General features: G+C 37.4%; 1 protein-coding gene across 13 annotated transcripts in view; it reads right to left on the bottom strand.

Annotated features, from left to right (window-relative positions):
* Positions 1–16,322, bottom strand: part of CASK (calcium/calmodulin dependent serine protein kinase) — a 350,383-nt gene that overhangs the window by 276,835 nt on the left and 57,226 nt on the right. For 7 of the 13 annotated variants that reach the window (XM_044235609.1, XM_044235611.1, XM_044235614.1 and 4 more), the window contains exon 2: positions 10,442–10,554. In XM_044235609.1, coding sequence (XP_044091544.1) covers positions 10,442–10,554 — 113 coding nt within the window. Of the gene's footprint in view, positions 1–10,423; positions 10,555–16,322 lie in introns of all 13 variants that reach the window. The other 6 variants (XM_044235607.1, XM_044235608.1, XM_044235613.1 and 3 more) reach the window with 1 other exon arrangement.

The following is a 16,322-nucleotide window of genomic DNA, read 5'->3' as shown; positions in this document are numbered from 1 at the left end:
CTTATAAATAACAATAAAATTTGGAGACTATTTTATGTCATTTATATTCTTCTAGGCTGGTTATTGTTTTTTAAGATTTAAAAAAAATTATTTGACAGAGAAAGAGAGAGAAAGTACAAGCAGGGAGAGCAGCAGAGGGAGAGGGAGAAGCAGGCTCCCCTCTGAGCAAGGAGGCCGATGTAGGACTCGATCCCAGGACCCTGGGATCAAGACCTGAGCTGAAGGCAGATGTTTAACTGACTGAGCCACCCAGGCGCTCCTAGGCTGATTATGTTTAAGAAACAGAAGACTTACCAAGTTTATCTTTTTTTTTTTGCCTTCTCTCTAAATGGTCTAAAAAAAAAAAAAATTAGAGGACCTGCGCCATGAGAAAGCTGTCACCACAGATAACTACAGGATAATATAAACTAGGTACAGTAGATAGCAACCTATTCCACTAGATGACCCAGCAAACATTTGCTTACCAAACACTTACTCTTTCCATTCTTCCTGTGAATTGCCTTCCTTCCCTTTGAAGTATCAGATTCATACCCCCTTTTCCTTAAGTCTAGAATGACATATATACCTCATTTTGCCTGTCTTTGAAATCTCATGTTTATGCAGATTTCCTGTACATAGGTAATTAAACTTGATATTCCCCTGTTAATCTGTCTCATGTCAACATAATTCTCAGAGCAACTGGAGGAAATCTTAAGGGTATCGGAAAATTTTTCCTCCCCAGGACGTCTGATGTTAACACCTTCTGTAACTTAAAATAGTACAGGGTCAACACCAGGAGACTGACGGTACAATCGACAGAACTTATTCAGATTCCACCAGTTTCACATGGACCTGTGTGCATGTAGAGCCATTCAATTTTATCACCATGTGTAAGTTCATGTAGTCACTATCACGACAGAAGTAAAGAACTGTTCACAAAGATCCCCCGCAACGATCCTAACATACTAGCCCTTCAGAGTCATACCTGCCTCCCCTTCTCTCATGCTTCTCACAAAAACTTTGTGATCCTTAGTACTTGACAATCACTAATCTGTTGTCCAGTTCTATAATTTTATTACTTCAAAACGTATATAAAGGAAATCATATGGTATATCAACTTTTAGAAAGTTTTTTTTTAAACATAGCATAATTCCCTTGAGATCTACCCAAGTAGTTGTATGCATCAGCAGGTTTTGTGGGTTTTTTTTTGTTTGTTTTGCTATATAGTCATTCCATGGTATGGATGTAACTCAATTTGTTTAACCATTTATCCACTGGAGGATATTTTAGTTCTTTCTAAATTTTACCCATTTCAAATAGAACTGCTATGAAAACTTGGTTGCAGGTCTTTGTGTGAACATAGGTTTTCCTTTCTCTGAGATGTACACTTCCCTGGAGTACAACTGTTGAATTGTTCAGTAAGTCTATATTTAGTTTTTCAAAGAAACTGTTAGACTATTTTCCAGAGTGACTTTATCCTGTATATTTCCATCAACAATGTATAAAATATCCAGTTTCTCCACATTTTTGCCAGGACACAGTATTATTTTTTATTACAACTGTTCTAATAGTTGTGTTGTAATATCTTGTTGTGGTTTAAATTTGTATTTCCCTAATAACTAAAGATGTTGAACATTATTTGCACGTGCTTGGTACAAACTTGTACAATCCATTTCTGGAAAAAGTTCATGTTTTTTACCTGGGTAGTTGGAAAATGTTCATGTTTTTACTGGATAATTGGATTTTTTAAAATTAATTTATTTTACTGTTGGATTTCTTCTCATTATCTTTATTTTTTTTAATTTTAAATATTTTATTTTTAAACTGCTAAAAATGCTTTGTACATTTCAACATAAAGTCCCCATAACAGAAACGTAACAAAACGGGAATGGTTGTGAAAGGGTTAAAGTGGCACAAATTCATCAAACTACACATTTTCAGAGGTAGATTACTTTTAAAGTTGAGAACAAAAAACAACATGAATAAAACCAAGCCATTTTCCACCAACTCAGTCATCAATTAAGGGGAAGGCATAGAATGCAGAGAGAAGCAACACTTAACATCCATTCAGGACAAGGCCAGTTTGGGGGCTTTTTGCTCTCTTTTAGAGATGGAAGTGTAAAACCTGGCATGTAAGTTCATTTATACTTACGTGTGCACATACATCTATAGAGGCCTATGGTGCATCCTGGCTGCATATATATTGCTACATGGTCTCCGATAATAGTTATAGTGCCAGATAATCATCGGAGAGGATAACATCCATCTGGATGGATATATGAACATGACAGTGGAAGAAGTATTTAAAAAAAAAAAGTCCATATCCAATCTGGTTTCCTCTCCATTATGCTGGCAATCTGCTTGTGACATAAATTTAAAAAACAAAAACAAACAAACAAAAAGAACCAATAAGCTGAGAGAAGCTAAACGCCTCTCTGTATAGAACTCATTTAAAAGAAAGGCATCAAGATCTGGTGTGTGACCAAGACATTTTAGAGTGAGTGCGTCCGAATTTGTCATCCCTGAAATCTACAGAGAACAATCATAAACCACAACTTGCTCTGCAAAGTTAAGTTCCAATCATTCCCTTCTCTGTTGTGTGCCAAGACCCAGGGCTGTGCTTAGATCTGAGCCCCCAGTGCCGTGGCCACATGCCCTCCTCCTGGTACCCCGATCGCCTGGAAGCCCAGCGCATGTGCCTGGGCTCTGGCAAAGCGGTGTAGATTGTACATTTGGTGTCATGTCTAAGAAATCCATACCCTAGGTCCTGATGATTTTCTGGTAATTTTCTGTTCAAAGTTACATAATTTTATGTTTTACCTTCAAATCTAGGATATGCTTGGAGGTAATTTTTATATAAAATGTTAGATTTAGCCTGACATTCAATTTTTACCCAACGAATGCCCAATTGTTCTATTACCATTTGTTAAGTGACACTATTCTTGTGGCACCTGGGTGGCTCAGTCAGTTAGGCCTTGGACTCTCGGTTTCAGTTCAGACCATGATCTCAAGGTTGTACTGAGGATCACACTGGACTTCATGCTCGGCGGGGGAATCTGCTTGTGATTATTTCCCCTTCCCTTTCCCTCTGCTCACTGTCTAAAATAAAATCTTTAAAAAATTATTCTTCCCTCATTGAATTGGGTTTGAACCATTGTCAGAAATCAGTTGGCTGTACAGGTGTAGAGCTACTTCTGAGCAATCTAATCTGTTCCATTGATCGCAGTCTAGTCCTCTGCCAGCACCACACTGTATTAATACCTACAGCTATATAAATCTTAACAAATGGGATGGAATGATTTCTCCTGCTTTATTACAGCTTTTGAAAATTGTTTTCTCTGTTCTTATTCTTTTGCCTTTCCATATATAGCCCAGGATAAGCTTTCCACACCCACAACAAATACTCCTGGGAATTTAACTGGAATTGGAGCAAATCCATAGATAAATCTGGGAAGAAATGACATCTTTACTTCGTTGTATCATCCATACCATGAAGAGAGTATATCTCTCCATTTATTTAGATCTTGGAGTTCCTTCATCAGAGATTTAGAGTTTTTACAAGGCTTAGAGATATTTTGTGGGATTTATACCTAAGAATTTCATTTTGTTTTGGGCAACTGCAAATAGCACCATGTTTTTAACTGTGGTATCTAAGTGTTCTTTATCAAGTATATAGAAAAACAAATATAATTGGTTTGGGTCTGTTCATTTTACGTGGTTGATGAACTCACTTATTAGTTCTGGAAGTTTTGTTGTAGATCCTTGGGATTTGGTACATAGGCTTCTGTGTCTTCCTTTCCCTGCCTTATTGTGATGGCTTCCAGCACGAGGCTGAACAAGAATGGTAAGAATGAACAGCCTTGCCTTGTTCCCATTCTGAGAAGAAAAGCATTTTGAGGAAATTTTTGTGGAAAAAAAGTAAGGTCTATGTCCAGATGTCCAGTTGTACTAGCACCACTTGTTGAGAAGAACATCCTTTCACCGTTGCCTTTGTTACTTCAAGATCAGCTGGCCGTATTTGTGTGTATGTATTTCCAGGCTCTCTTTTCTACTGATTTGTTTTTTCTTTCATACATACTACACTGTCTTGATTATTCAACTCTAAATTAAGTACTGGAGTAAAGTCAGTCCACCAACTTTGTTCTCGGCTGCTTTAAGCAGTGATCTCTTATATCAGGAAAAAAAAGTTGAAATCAAAAATACATGTGGGCTGTCTTTCATGTTTACATATGCAATTACCTTTACTGGTACTTGTAGTTTGCTACTAACCAGTGTTTTCTTTTGAGCCTAAAGGGCTACTTTTACTATTTCTTGTAGGCCAGGTTTGCTAGTGATGAATTTTCTCAGTTTTATCTGAGAAAGTCTTGAACCTTCATTTGTGAGCTATTATTTTCCTGGATATAGAATTCTTGGCAGACCATCTCTTTCATCACTTTGAATAAGTTACCCTCTTGTCTTCTAGTCTCCATGGTTTCTGACAAGAGGTCTGCTCTTAACCTCATTAAGGATCCCTTGTACATGACGAGTTACTTCTGTCGCTTTTGACAGTTTGATTCTGAAATATCTTTGAGTTTACCCTACTTGGAGTTGGAGTTGCTTGGGTTTTTTGAGTGTGTAGATTTAGATCTTTCACATCTGAGAAAATTTTGGCCATTGCTTCTTCAAATATTCTCTCCCTTTCTCTCCTCTCCTTCTGGGACTCCAGTTATACATATGTTCATGTGCCTGATGGTGTCCTACAGGTCTCTGAGGCTCTTGTAATTTTGTTCAACCTTTTTTTCTTTCTGTTCCTCAGCCTAAATAATCTTAATGGACCCATCCTCAAGACTGCTAACTCTGTTGTCTGCTCAAATCTTCCATTGAGTCCCTCCAGTAAAACGGTTTTGTTTTTTTGCACTTTTCTACTCCAGAATTCCTATTTGGGTCTCTTTTTAATTTCTTTTTATTGATAGTTTCTATTTGGTGAAATTATTCTTATTCTCCTTTAGTTTTTTTAGACAGTTTTACTTCTTTGAACACATTTAAGATAGCGGATTTAAACTCTTTTACTAGGGGGCACCTGGATGGCTCAGTTGGTAAAGCATCTGTCTTCAGCTCAGTACATGATCCCTTTCAGAAGGGAGGCTGCTTCTCCCTCTCTCTGTTGCTTCCCCTGCTTGTGTGCTCTCTCATTCTGTAAAATAAATAAAATCTTAAAAAAAAATAAGCTATTTTTTCATTAAGTCCAACAACTCAGTTTGCTCTATTGATTATTTCTATTGATTGCTTTTTTTCTCATTAATGAGCCCTACTTTGTTTCTTTGTATGTCTCAATTTTTTGTTGTTGTTGAAAACTAGGTGTTTTAAATAATGTGTCAACTTTGGAAGTTAGACTCTCTCTTCCTCTAGGTTTTGCTGTTACTGTGGCAGTTTCTGTTCTTACTTGTTTGGTTAAGTTTTTGGAATAAATTCTGTAAAGTTGGCAATCTTTGTTGTGTGTGGCCACTAACTCTCTGCTTGGTTGGTTTGGTTGTTGCTCAGGCAGAGGCTCTGTATGCATTGGGGCATACTTTCAACCCTCAGGGAGTTGACAACTCTGCCTTAGCATTCAATTCCTATTGGCAAAGCCTCAAAGTTGGTCAGAGTTCAGAGCTTAAGGCCTTGTTAGGTCTTTTCTGGGCATGTACACAGTCCTATGTATGTGCATGGCTTCCTTGATTCCCAAAGATATGTTTGTTTTTTTCAGAGCTCCTACAGACTTCTCAATATCCAGTTTTTCTTTTTAAACTTTTAGGTTAGCTTTTTGTTTGCCCCAACTGTTACTCTATGACTTCAGGTAGCTATGAAATTAAACTGCCTCTAAAAATTTTCAACAAATGCCCCCAGGCAAAAGTTATTTTGCAGTAGGCAGTCTCTGAGTCAGACCAAATAAAGAGTGGTGTCCCTTCGAGGGAACTACCAGACAGGTCAGATAATGACAGTTTCATAGGCATGAGGCTTTCAAGGAACTTCATCCCTGTTCTGCCTCCTTTGGAGACTGCCTACCTCCTGGTTTGCACCATAATTGTGAACTCTTTTTTTCAGGGCTACCATGGAACTAGAGAGAGGAAGGTGGGAATGAGGTGAGGTAAAATGCCACAAAGCTCACTGTTATTAGCAAGAATCAGTGGTTTTTCCTGAATAAATTCTTCCTGCATAGCTGCAAACCTTTGGTTAATTTCCAGAGTTCTGAAAAAGTTGATTCTATTTTTGCCAGTTTTCCCCTTGCTTTCATGGAGAGGAGAATTGTCAAAGGCCCTTACTCCTCCAATTTTGCTGACATCATCTGCTATCTGGAACTTTCAGAATGAGATATTCTTAAAGGCTAGGTAAATTGGGACCCAATCTATATTCTTTCTAGAAGACAATCTTCTTCCAAAATAAAAACTGCCTTTTTTAACTTTTAAAATTGAATCATAAAGAACAGAGTCTCTTCAAGATTTCAGAACTGTCAATTCAATTTCCAATTCTATATATCTTATGTTCCTTAAAATTTCCTTGTAACAATTGCCTAAGTTAATTTTGATACCTATTTTTAAAACAAAAAAGTCAAATTTAATTAGTGGTTTAGTAGGGATAAAGAGATATAAGAGATAAAATGTGCACTCATTAAAAGTTTTAAGATATTCATCAAGGAATTTCATTAATGGAGGCTGTGTATGTATGTATGAAAATATCCTCTGATCAGAAGTAATATCCTAATATAAATTCAGCCAGCTTTCATTTAATAAAAACTTGCTATTCGTCTCATGTTCATAGGCATCAATTTCATTTTTTCATACATGTGAAAGAAGAAATTCAACCAGTTAGGAATAATATGGCTTTTTAGGAATCTAATAAAAGCTACGGACTTCCTTCCTAAGAAAATGAACATGTATTTATAATTGAGCTTACAATTTAAAGGGTTCTTGGATATCCTATAACCTGTAAATTAAGAACTGCTACTGAAAAAAAATAGATTTTAATGGGAAAAATAGAAAATAGATATTCAAATAATTACATCTCCAGTGGAGCATCAAGAATTTAGAATATTAAAACATAAAAGTGGTCTCAAACTAATACATAGTATTTCATTTCAAAAGCTGCTTTGTAAATTATGTATTTAGGATTTATTACATGTTCTTATTAAAACAATGTTAGAAACAATGGTTGAAGACTCTTTAACTATAAGCCTCTTTAAAGTAGGTGCTCTTGCTTATGAGCCACCTGGGTGGCTCAGTTGGTTAAGCGACTGCCTTCCGCTCAGGTCATGATCTGGGAGTCCCCAAATCGAGTCCCATGTCAGGCTCCCAGCTCCATGGGAAGTCTATTATTCCCTCTGACCTTTTCCCCTCTCATGCTATCTCTCATTCCCTCTCTCAAATAAATAAAGAAAATCTTTAAAAGTGGGTGCTCTTTGTATATGTCTTCATATTATAATAATCTATCGAAGTAAAGAGCACATGTTAGGACCTCAGGTAACCCTTTACAAAACCCATTTTACTCAATAATGTGTCTGAATACAAATGCACTAAAACAGGAAAAAATATTGAGGCAATGACAAGGCCAAATAAACCACAAAGACAAAAATTAAAAAATAAAATGGAAGTGATGAAAAACTGAATTCTACTCTAGAAACGATACTACACTATATGTCAACTAAGCAAAATTTAAATAAAAAATAAATTTAAAAAGTGGAAAAATAATAAAGAATAAAACAGATTTTAAATTATGTATCGCTTGAGAGGCCTAATTAGAAGAGAATGTAACAGTAAATACAGCTATTTCTAGGGCGCCTGGGTGGCTCAGTGGGTTAAGCCGCTGCCTTCGGCTCAGGTCATGATCTCAGGGTCCTGGGATCGAGTCATACATCGGGCTCTCTGCTCAGCAGGGAGCCTGCTTCCTCCTCTCTCTCTCTGCTTGCCTCTCTGCCTACTTGTGATCTCTCTCTCTGTCAAATAAATAAATAAATAAAATCCTTAAAAAAAAACAGTAAACACAGCTACTTCTAGATATTTAAATTCATGGATGTCTTTTTACTGTGTTAAATTTCACTTCATAATATTTTTTTTTAATATAGCACCTCCTACACTTAGCCATGAATGAGGTCATATTTGGACCCTAACAGTTAGTAAATGGACTGGAAGGGCAAAAGGGTTAAGATGTTTTGCCGTCAGTGATTGGAAACAAGTTAATAGACATTGGGAAGGGCAAATTAGCTAGAGATTTTATAAATAAAATATTTATTATATATATCTTAAGATGTGTCCAGGTTAAAATAAGATAGTGTGAGCATGAACAGTAAGAGGATATGGGAGCACCACTGGAGGGAAGGAAGGGCAGAAAGGAAGGGCAGAAAGAAAGAAAGAAAGAAAGGGAAGGAAAGAAAGGAAAGGTGGGTGAGTAATGGAGATGGAATTTTGATTTTGCTTCTTCGTCACTGAAGAAGTGCTGAAGAAGACAGGAAAACTACATTTCAGTGCCATAAATATAAAGGACAAATGGCACATTCTCATTTGAGTAGCAATGAACTCTTATCAGAACTAGATAAAATCATAAGTAATAATCAGAATTCAACTGGTATCATTTACTATCTATAGGTATCATTTACTATCTATATCATTTACCCTTCTATAGGATAAATGAAATGACCTGGCCTTGTCTTCAGAACTGGACTTGAAGACGTTTATATAGCAAAAGCAATGCCAAAACAATGAAGGAATGAACTACAATTTCAGTGACAGGCTCCCATTTATTAGGTAAAGACAAGACAAACTCAGAGACATGGATTACATCCCAACCCTCCCTGTCCCACCCCCACCTCTTTTTTGTTAAGTTTGGCATTTGACTCCCTAACTAGGTGAAAATGGGGGAAAAAAAAGGTTCAGCCTGGCAGTTGGGAGTCTATAGTGCCAGAGATCCCTTGCTGAAGAAATCTGTCAATAAACAATCTCAGCAAACTGAGAAAGTAATCAATTGCCTCCCTAAAAATGTCTTTAGCCTGAAGAGATTCAGAATTAGATATAACAATGAGCTAAATCAATATAAAATTGGTATATTGAGTAACTGATTTAGACTTGTGATTTTAAACTAGACTCTAAGTTTATCAACAGTAACAGAACATTAAGAGAAAGACTCAACACATGTATAGGTTTAATAAACTATGTTCAAGACCTAGGAAGGTTTTATTCATTGACAACTGAGGTATACAAAATCACATACAGTATATTAAACTTAAATCCAGCTAAGTTTTAGGAAACATAATTAAGTTGCAAAGCCTGCTTGGAAGTAAATTTTAAATTCTGCTAAATTCATAAAATAATTCATATTAAAAAGTAATAATAGCCAATTCCAGAGAATGAAACCATGAGATCTAAAACCTCTGAATCTTACCATAACATTTTAAGGATTAAAGCACTTAAAAAATCAGTGCTTTTTGTGAGTAACAACTTCTAAGGCTCTTCTATAATCAGTATATGGATAATAATAATAATAATAATCCAAAGGGTTAAAAAAGTATTTAAAAGCAGGGATCCTGAAAAAAGATCTACAGAAACAGATTAACTTGGAGCACACGGAATGTGGGATTCTACTTTCCAAAGTCAGGATAACTGGATAAAATATAAATAGGCTACTCTGCCTTAGGTTTTCCAACTTCAGTGATCAACTGCATTGTTCCTGGGGGGGGGAAAAAAAAGACTGTAGAAGGGTAGCTTTTACTGCACTGTTAAATAGCCTGCATTTGGAAGACAGGCTAATTAGAAAAATAAATACAATCAATGGTGCCAGCTGAAGTAGGAGCACACTGGAACTGTAGCCAGGTGAAGCAAGGATGATATAAAAAATAACTATATAAAAAATAAGTAACTTTAAAATGTTTACCTACTGTTTAAAAACATTTACATATAAATATGATTAACCATATCAATGTCTTAAAACCAAAGTTTAAGTCTTGCACATCATAACCGTACTGATCTTTCCAATTTTCACATATGCAATCTAAGTGACTTAAGCCAAACATGATATAGGAGTCTTTAGTACTATTAGACCATAATCATAAAGGTGGTAAGTTACGGATTTGGAGGGAATTCATCCTAGTTTCTTTTGAACTGCCATTATCACATCTTTGCCATTATTTCCCCTCCCTCCCTTCCCATCCCATCTTCCATACCACAGGACTCAAAATTAGACCTTATAAATAGATATCTAGATTTCACTTCTTCCTAGTCAAAAACAATAGGCCTAGAGCAATGTGTTTCTATAACTGTAAATTACTCTAGCTATCTTTCAAATACCATGTTCTAAAACTGACAAACTAGAATGAAATTTAAACTGTCTCCACCCACTTCCCACTACATTAAACCCACCACTTCCCCACCCCCAGATGAAAGTTAGGTTGATAAATGGATTTTGGAGATGAAATAAAGCCAGACATCAAATAACTTACTTGAAATCCATCTCTTACCTTCTGTACTTAACCCTGGACTTGATGTGAACTTGGCTACATCAACAATTTTTACAGCAAATTGCTGCCCAGTTTCTCTGTTGATACATCGTCGTACAACACTGAAGGGACCCCTTTAAAAAAGAAAAAGGCCAAGTTTAATACATTGCTTTTAATTAATGTCCCCATCAACATCTTACTGAGGTTTCAGTGTCTACTATGGCTATAGTTTAAGATCAAATTTAAGTACAACAATTTTGAACATGTTTTTCTACAATCCATGAGGTAAATAATTCATAAGTTATTAAACCAGAATAGAAAGCAAATCTGCATTTAAAAATGACTTATGAAAATTCTTATTATTCTTATACTCAAGGCAAATAATTTTTGTAATATTCTACATATATTATCAACATCTTAGAGTAAGAAATCACAGTGGCAGTACACACAGCTTTTACCTTTTGAAGCAGTAACTGAAGTCATTCTTGACCCCTTCCACTTTCACCTCACCTACTACCTACCCAATCTTCATTAACAAGGCCACTGACTTTCTCTCAACTCTCTCTCAATCCTCTCCACCTCTCTCCATGTAACATACCCAGATCTAAGCTACTACCATCTTCTACCAGGACTGCTGAAGAACTTGCTTCTCCCACTCATTCTTGGAGTCATGTTTTAAAAATGGAAATCTGGTCTTATATTTCTGCTCAAAATCCCACAGAAAGAAGGTATTTTCAATACACATATTTAGCTAAGAACCAAAACACATAAATAATTCCCAAATAGGAAAATATACCCCAGTAAAGTCTGGCCAAAATATTCGAAGAGGCACTTCACAAAGAGAAAGCCCTGCATGATTTTGCCTCCAACAGCCTCTCCAGTCTCACAAGACATGACAGAGAAATCCATCTTCCTTAAATTTCAAATTGGAATCGTTCTAAATTACCATAGAAAAGGAAGTACTTTCTGCCAGACGAGCTACTGAGCTACTCATCTGAGTCACCCAGCTCTCTCCCTAAACTGGTGGCTTTTAATACCGGCCATACAATTGAATCAACTGGGATGACTGATTAAAACACCAATGCCCAGGCCCATGCATTACATACACACACACGTGGGTACACACAGTTCCTTGTGATTAATAGTTATCAAATAAATATATGAACCAAAGATAATCCAAAGATTGAATTGTATATGGACATGCTTGAATTGACTACTGAATAATACAGAACACAATAGCAATATACTGTACAATTTATCTGAAAGCAAGTATAGTTTAAGTCATTAAATACATGTACATGTATACACAGGTATATCCCTCCCACCAGGAAAAGTAACACCCTCATTAGCTTTTACAGGTAAAAACAGTACATGTGGATGCCCATGGTCAATCAGCAGGTAAGTTCTTCATTTACATTGGGGCACTTGTGATCCTGCTTGCCTTAAAAGAGTTTGTCTTTCTCTCAATTAGGGGACAAGGAAAAGAATATAACCTAACCCAGACTTAAACATTTCTCTAACATCATATGAATTAGTTGATTTCACTGTGCCATCATCTGGACATCTATTACACCACATTTCTCTAACATCATATGAATTAGTTGATTTCACTGTGCCATCATCTGGACATCTATTACACCACAGCCTCAAATCTCTCTCTTCAAGCAACCTAACAAAGCTCAACTGGAAGGAAGAAAGTGGTAATAATGTGCCTTTCAGAACTCTGAAGAAAGAGGACCTTTTCAAAAACCACTCCAAACTGCTCAAAGATTTTGCTCTAAGAGAAGACAATACAACAAAGTGAGACAGGACTCCCACAGACGTTTTCATTCTCAATCTGGATGCCTTACTTGTGACTACTTATCCTGACAACAGCAAGCAATTTCAGGAAATGCTTATTGTAATTTGTTTTTGTCCACATATAAGCCCTTGGGATTCTATTTATATATACATTCCTGTAGTGTGCTTCAATTCACTACATCTTTTAGAAAATTTCCAAGATCCATATGCAGGATTATTTGTGGACAATAGAGTCAATTTTTAACTTTTTCCTGTTTGATGTAAGGTGAGGAAGAAAAGCATAGTGTCTCTCCCTGCCCTTTTAGTAATAGTAAAATGAAGAAAGCTACAGAAAAAGGAGAGAAAAGGGAATTTGGGGGTGGGGGGGAGAGGCATTTAAGTCTATGAATAAAAGTCAAACCCAATCCTCAATTCTTTAGGCTAATTCTATAATGTGGAGCAAGGAAAAGGAGTTTATTAACTACTGATGACCTGAAGACAGGTCAAAAAGTAAGGCATTTCAATGGCACCCAAGGAGTTAGGAAAAGTGAATCAAATTTAGTACACAAAAAGACACTGAAATATACCTTAAGTTTTTTTTATGATTTACTCCATCAACCAGATACTCAGTAAAAATTGATAAAAATTTAAATGAGTATACAGGATTTGAGTACCATTATTTGGTTGATAGGTTGAAAATGGACAAGTAATACTCTGAATATTCTGGCTTGGTTTCCCATCTTCAAAAAAGAGGGTGTAATAAAGTATGTGTAATACAGTAATTGTTTTACATTTATTATACTTGAATGATATTTTAAGGAACAGCAAAAATTCAGAGGGCCTAAGTCTGGCCATTCATCTGGCCAAAACTCTTCCATGCTTGAAATTTCACCCGTACATGGTTTTTTTTTTTCGGGGGAGGGGGGTATCCTATGGTACAGATGGTTCTCGAGTATTTATGTGGAGGAAAATATTGACAGATAGTAGTAAGCCACCATCATAAGCTATTATCTTTCTCTTATTTCTACTAATTCTGGCCAGCATGTTAATCAAGATGAAATAAGATAATTGATAGCATTTCAGATTTGATAAAATAGATGTTCTCTCTTCCACTTTTAGAATAATGAATTTCGATTAGGATTGTGGCAGAAAGTTCCATCTGAGGCAGGTGGCATCTCGCAGAATTCTGTTTTTTTTTTTAAGATTTTATTTATTTATTTGATGGAGAGAGAGAGAGAGAGATCACAAGTAGGCAGAGAAGCAGGCAAAGAGAAAGGGGGAAGCAGGCTCCCCACTGAGAAGAGAGCCGATGTGGGGCTTAATCCCAGGACTCTTGAGACTAGGACCTGAGCTGAAGGCAGAGGCTTAACCCACTGAGCCACCCAGGTGCCCTAGAATTCTGTTTTTAAGTAAAAGGTCAATGAAACCAGAATATGTTGCAAGTGAATAAATATTGTTGTACCATGGCCTATGGTTCTAAAAAGAATGCAGCTGTGTCTCTATGCAGTCAGAGAGTCCTCTCCTCTGGTATTCATTTATGTGAAAAAAGGTTAAGTCTAGGAAATGAGCAATTAAAAAAAGCTTTATTTATTATTTGAGAGAGAAAAAGAGAGAAGAGGGAGAGGGAGAGAATCCTTAAGTAGACTCCTTGCTGAGCAGGGAGCTCAACACAGGGCCCTGAGTATCAGGACCAGAGCTGAAATCAAGAGTCGGATGCTTAACCAAATGAGTCACCCAGGTGCTCTGGAAATGAACAATTTTGATACCAAAAGTAAATATATCAAAAAAGGACACTAGAATTAAGGTTGAAATCAAGCTAGAATATGGCATATTGGTTTCCAGGATAACAGATTTAACACAATGCATCTAATTCATCTTCCTCCCCAGACCCCACTAAAATGATACCAAAGGGGCTATCACTTTTGAAACTAGAAGCGACAGTAGTAATACTCAAATTTGGGAAGCAAAAAAGCAGTGGTGGAGTAGTGGTAACTGACTTAGTAGAGTCAGGAAAGCTGAAGTGCAAAGAGAAAATAAAGCAAGTTCATAAACCAAACACATTTTATACTCCAGAATCCTCAAGAAACTCTTGAGCTGGCTGCACCAGATAACCCTGGAACTAGAAGGTGGGGCTAAAAGAACAGGTTTGAAAGAAATCTCTAGAGCAGCAGTTAGAGCCCGAGGCCCCCTCCATACCCACACTCCATCCCACCGTGCAAAGGCCCTACCATCATTCTCTACAGAGGTTAAAACATAGGGTTTGAGAACTGGGGCACAAGGCAGTTGAGGAGTGGGTAAGAGTAAATGGAAAGCTACAGGATTGAGTGATCACACACAAACTGAATACAGACAGCCCCACCTCTTTTCTCCTTAACAGGGGGTTGTAAGAAGCTAGAGCTTTAGCCTTCAGGCAGGAGGAGAAAAGATTTTCTGTTGTGTACCTGACCAGGCCAGAAGGAAAGACCTATAGATAACAACAAGCCCCACCCACAAGTTCAGAGCTGTCAATCAGCTTTCAGCACCGCTACTGCAGGATTTCCAACCTCATCACTACTGACATTTTGAAAGCCTGGATAGGTCTTTACTGGGCAAGGATATCCTCTGCATTGCAGGATGCTTAACAGCAATCCAGGCAGCACCCCCGACCAAGTTCTGACATCCAAAAATGTCTCCAGACATTGTCCTATATCCCCTGGGGGGGGGGTAAAAACTGGCTCCAGCTGAGAACCACTGCTCTATTCCTAGTCATAAGTACACCTCCAAACTTCCAAGATATTTGGAGAATAGTCTGTAATTTGGAAGATAGAGATCACAAAACAGAAAGAGCAACCTAAAGGAAAAAGACTAAACAAACAAAAAAACCCTTCAGACTACCATGAATATCCTCAGAAAGCTATTATAACTATGAAACAAAAACAGAACTTTCAGAAAAGAAAAAAGGGGCTCTTTGTTTTTTTATTAATTTTTTAAATTTATTTTCAGCGTAACAGTATTCATTGTTTTTTGCACCACACCCAGTGCTCCATGCAATCCGTGCCCTCTGCAATACCCACCACCTGGTACCCCAACCTCCCACCCCCCCACCTCCCACCCCCGCCCAAAAGAAACAAGTTAAGAAATTTAAAACTCAATAGCAGGGCTAGAAGATAACTTTGAGGAAATAGCCCAGAAAGTAAAGCAAAAAGAACAAAAGAAATGGAGTGGAAGAACACAAAAGAGTCATCCAAGAAAATTTCCCAGAACTTAAATCAGTAGTTTCCCAAATTGAAAGGACCCACCAAATACTTGACAAAATAGATCATAGGCCCATGTCCGCACATGCCATTGTGAAACCTAAAAGCACTGTGGGCCAGATTTTCCATTTCTAGAAGTAGAAGGAAGGATGGTGTGCTGGGAGGGGAGAATCATATGGTTCACACAGAAAGATCAGGAAGCAGAATGGCTTCTAAGTTCTCAATGGCGATACTAAAAGCAAGAAGACAATGGAGCAACAACTTCAAAATCATGGAGGAAATTTCTAACTTTTAATTCTGTATCCAGTCAGAAAAATCAATAATCACAAAGACATTTTCAGACATGAAAAAGCTCAATAAATTACTCACAATGCATACTATTTGAAGAAGTTATTTTAAGATATGTTTGCCGAAACAAGAGACTAGATCGGCAGAAAGGATGTCAAGAAGACAGCAAAGAGGAGACCCAACACAGGAGATGCATAAACGGAGCCCCCAGGAGTATAAGGGAGACCTCGGGCTGACAGCAGGAGAGGTTAACCAGTCCAAACTGTGAGCTGTCAAAAATTCCCACTGCCAATGATCCCCTAACCCCAAAACAAGGAGAAGTAGGTGTGCTGGGCCCAGATTCTTCTGTTTGGCTTTTTCTGACCAGGGGCTGTTAAGATTCCTGCTCTTCTCTGCCGCCTGGATTAGCAGAAGACGGTCATTTTGCTCCACAGCAGTTGGTATATTCCTGAGAGCTGGAGGCGGGTCTCAGGGGACTGAAAAGCAGGAGAATGCACAGCAGCCCAAGCCCCCTGACCATATCCCTGCAGAACAGTAAACCAGCCCCCATACATAGCACTGGTGTCCTGTCTGTGAGGATCCCCGTGTCGTAGGATTTACTT

Source organism: Neovison vison, chromosome X, assembly GCF_020171115.1.
Source record: "Neovison vison isolate M4711 chromosome X, ASM_NN_V1, whole genome shotgun sequence".
Taxonomy (NCBI): Eukaryota; Metazoa; Chordata; class Mammalia; order Carnivora; family Mustelidae; genus Neogale; species Neogale vison.
The sequence above is the reverse complement of the archived record's forward strand: the minus strand, read 5'-3'. Positions and strand labels throughout refer to the sequence as shown.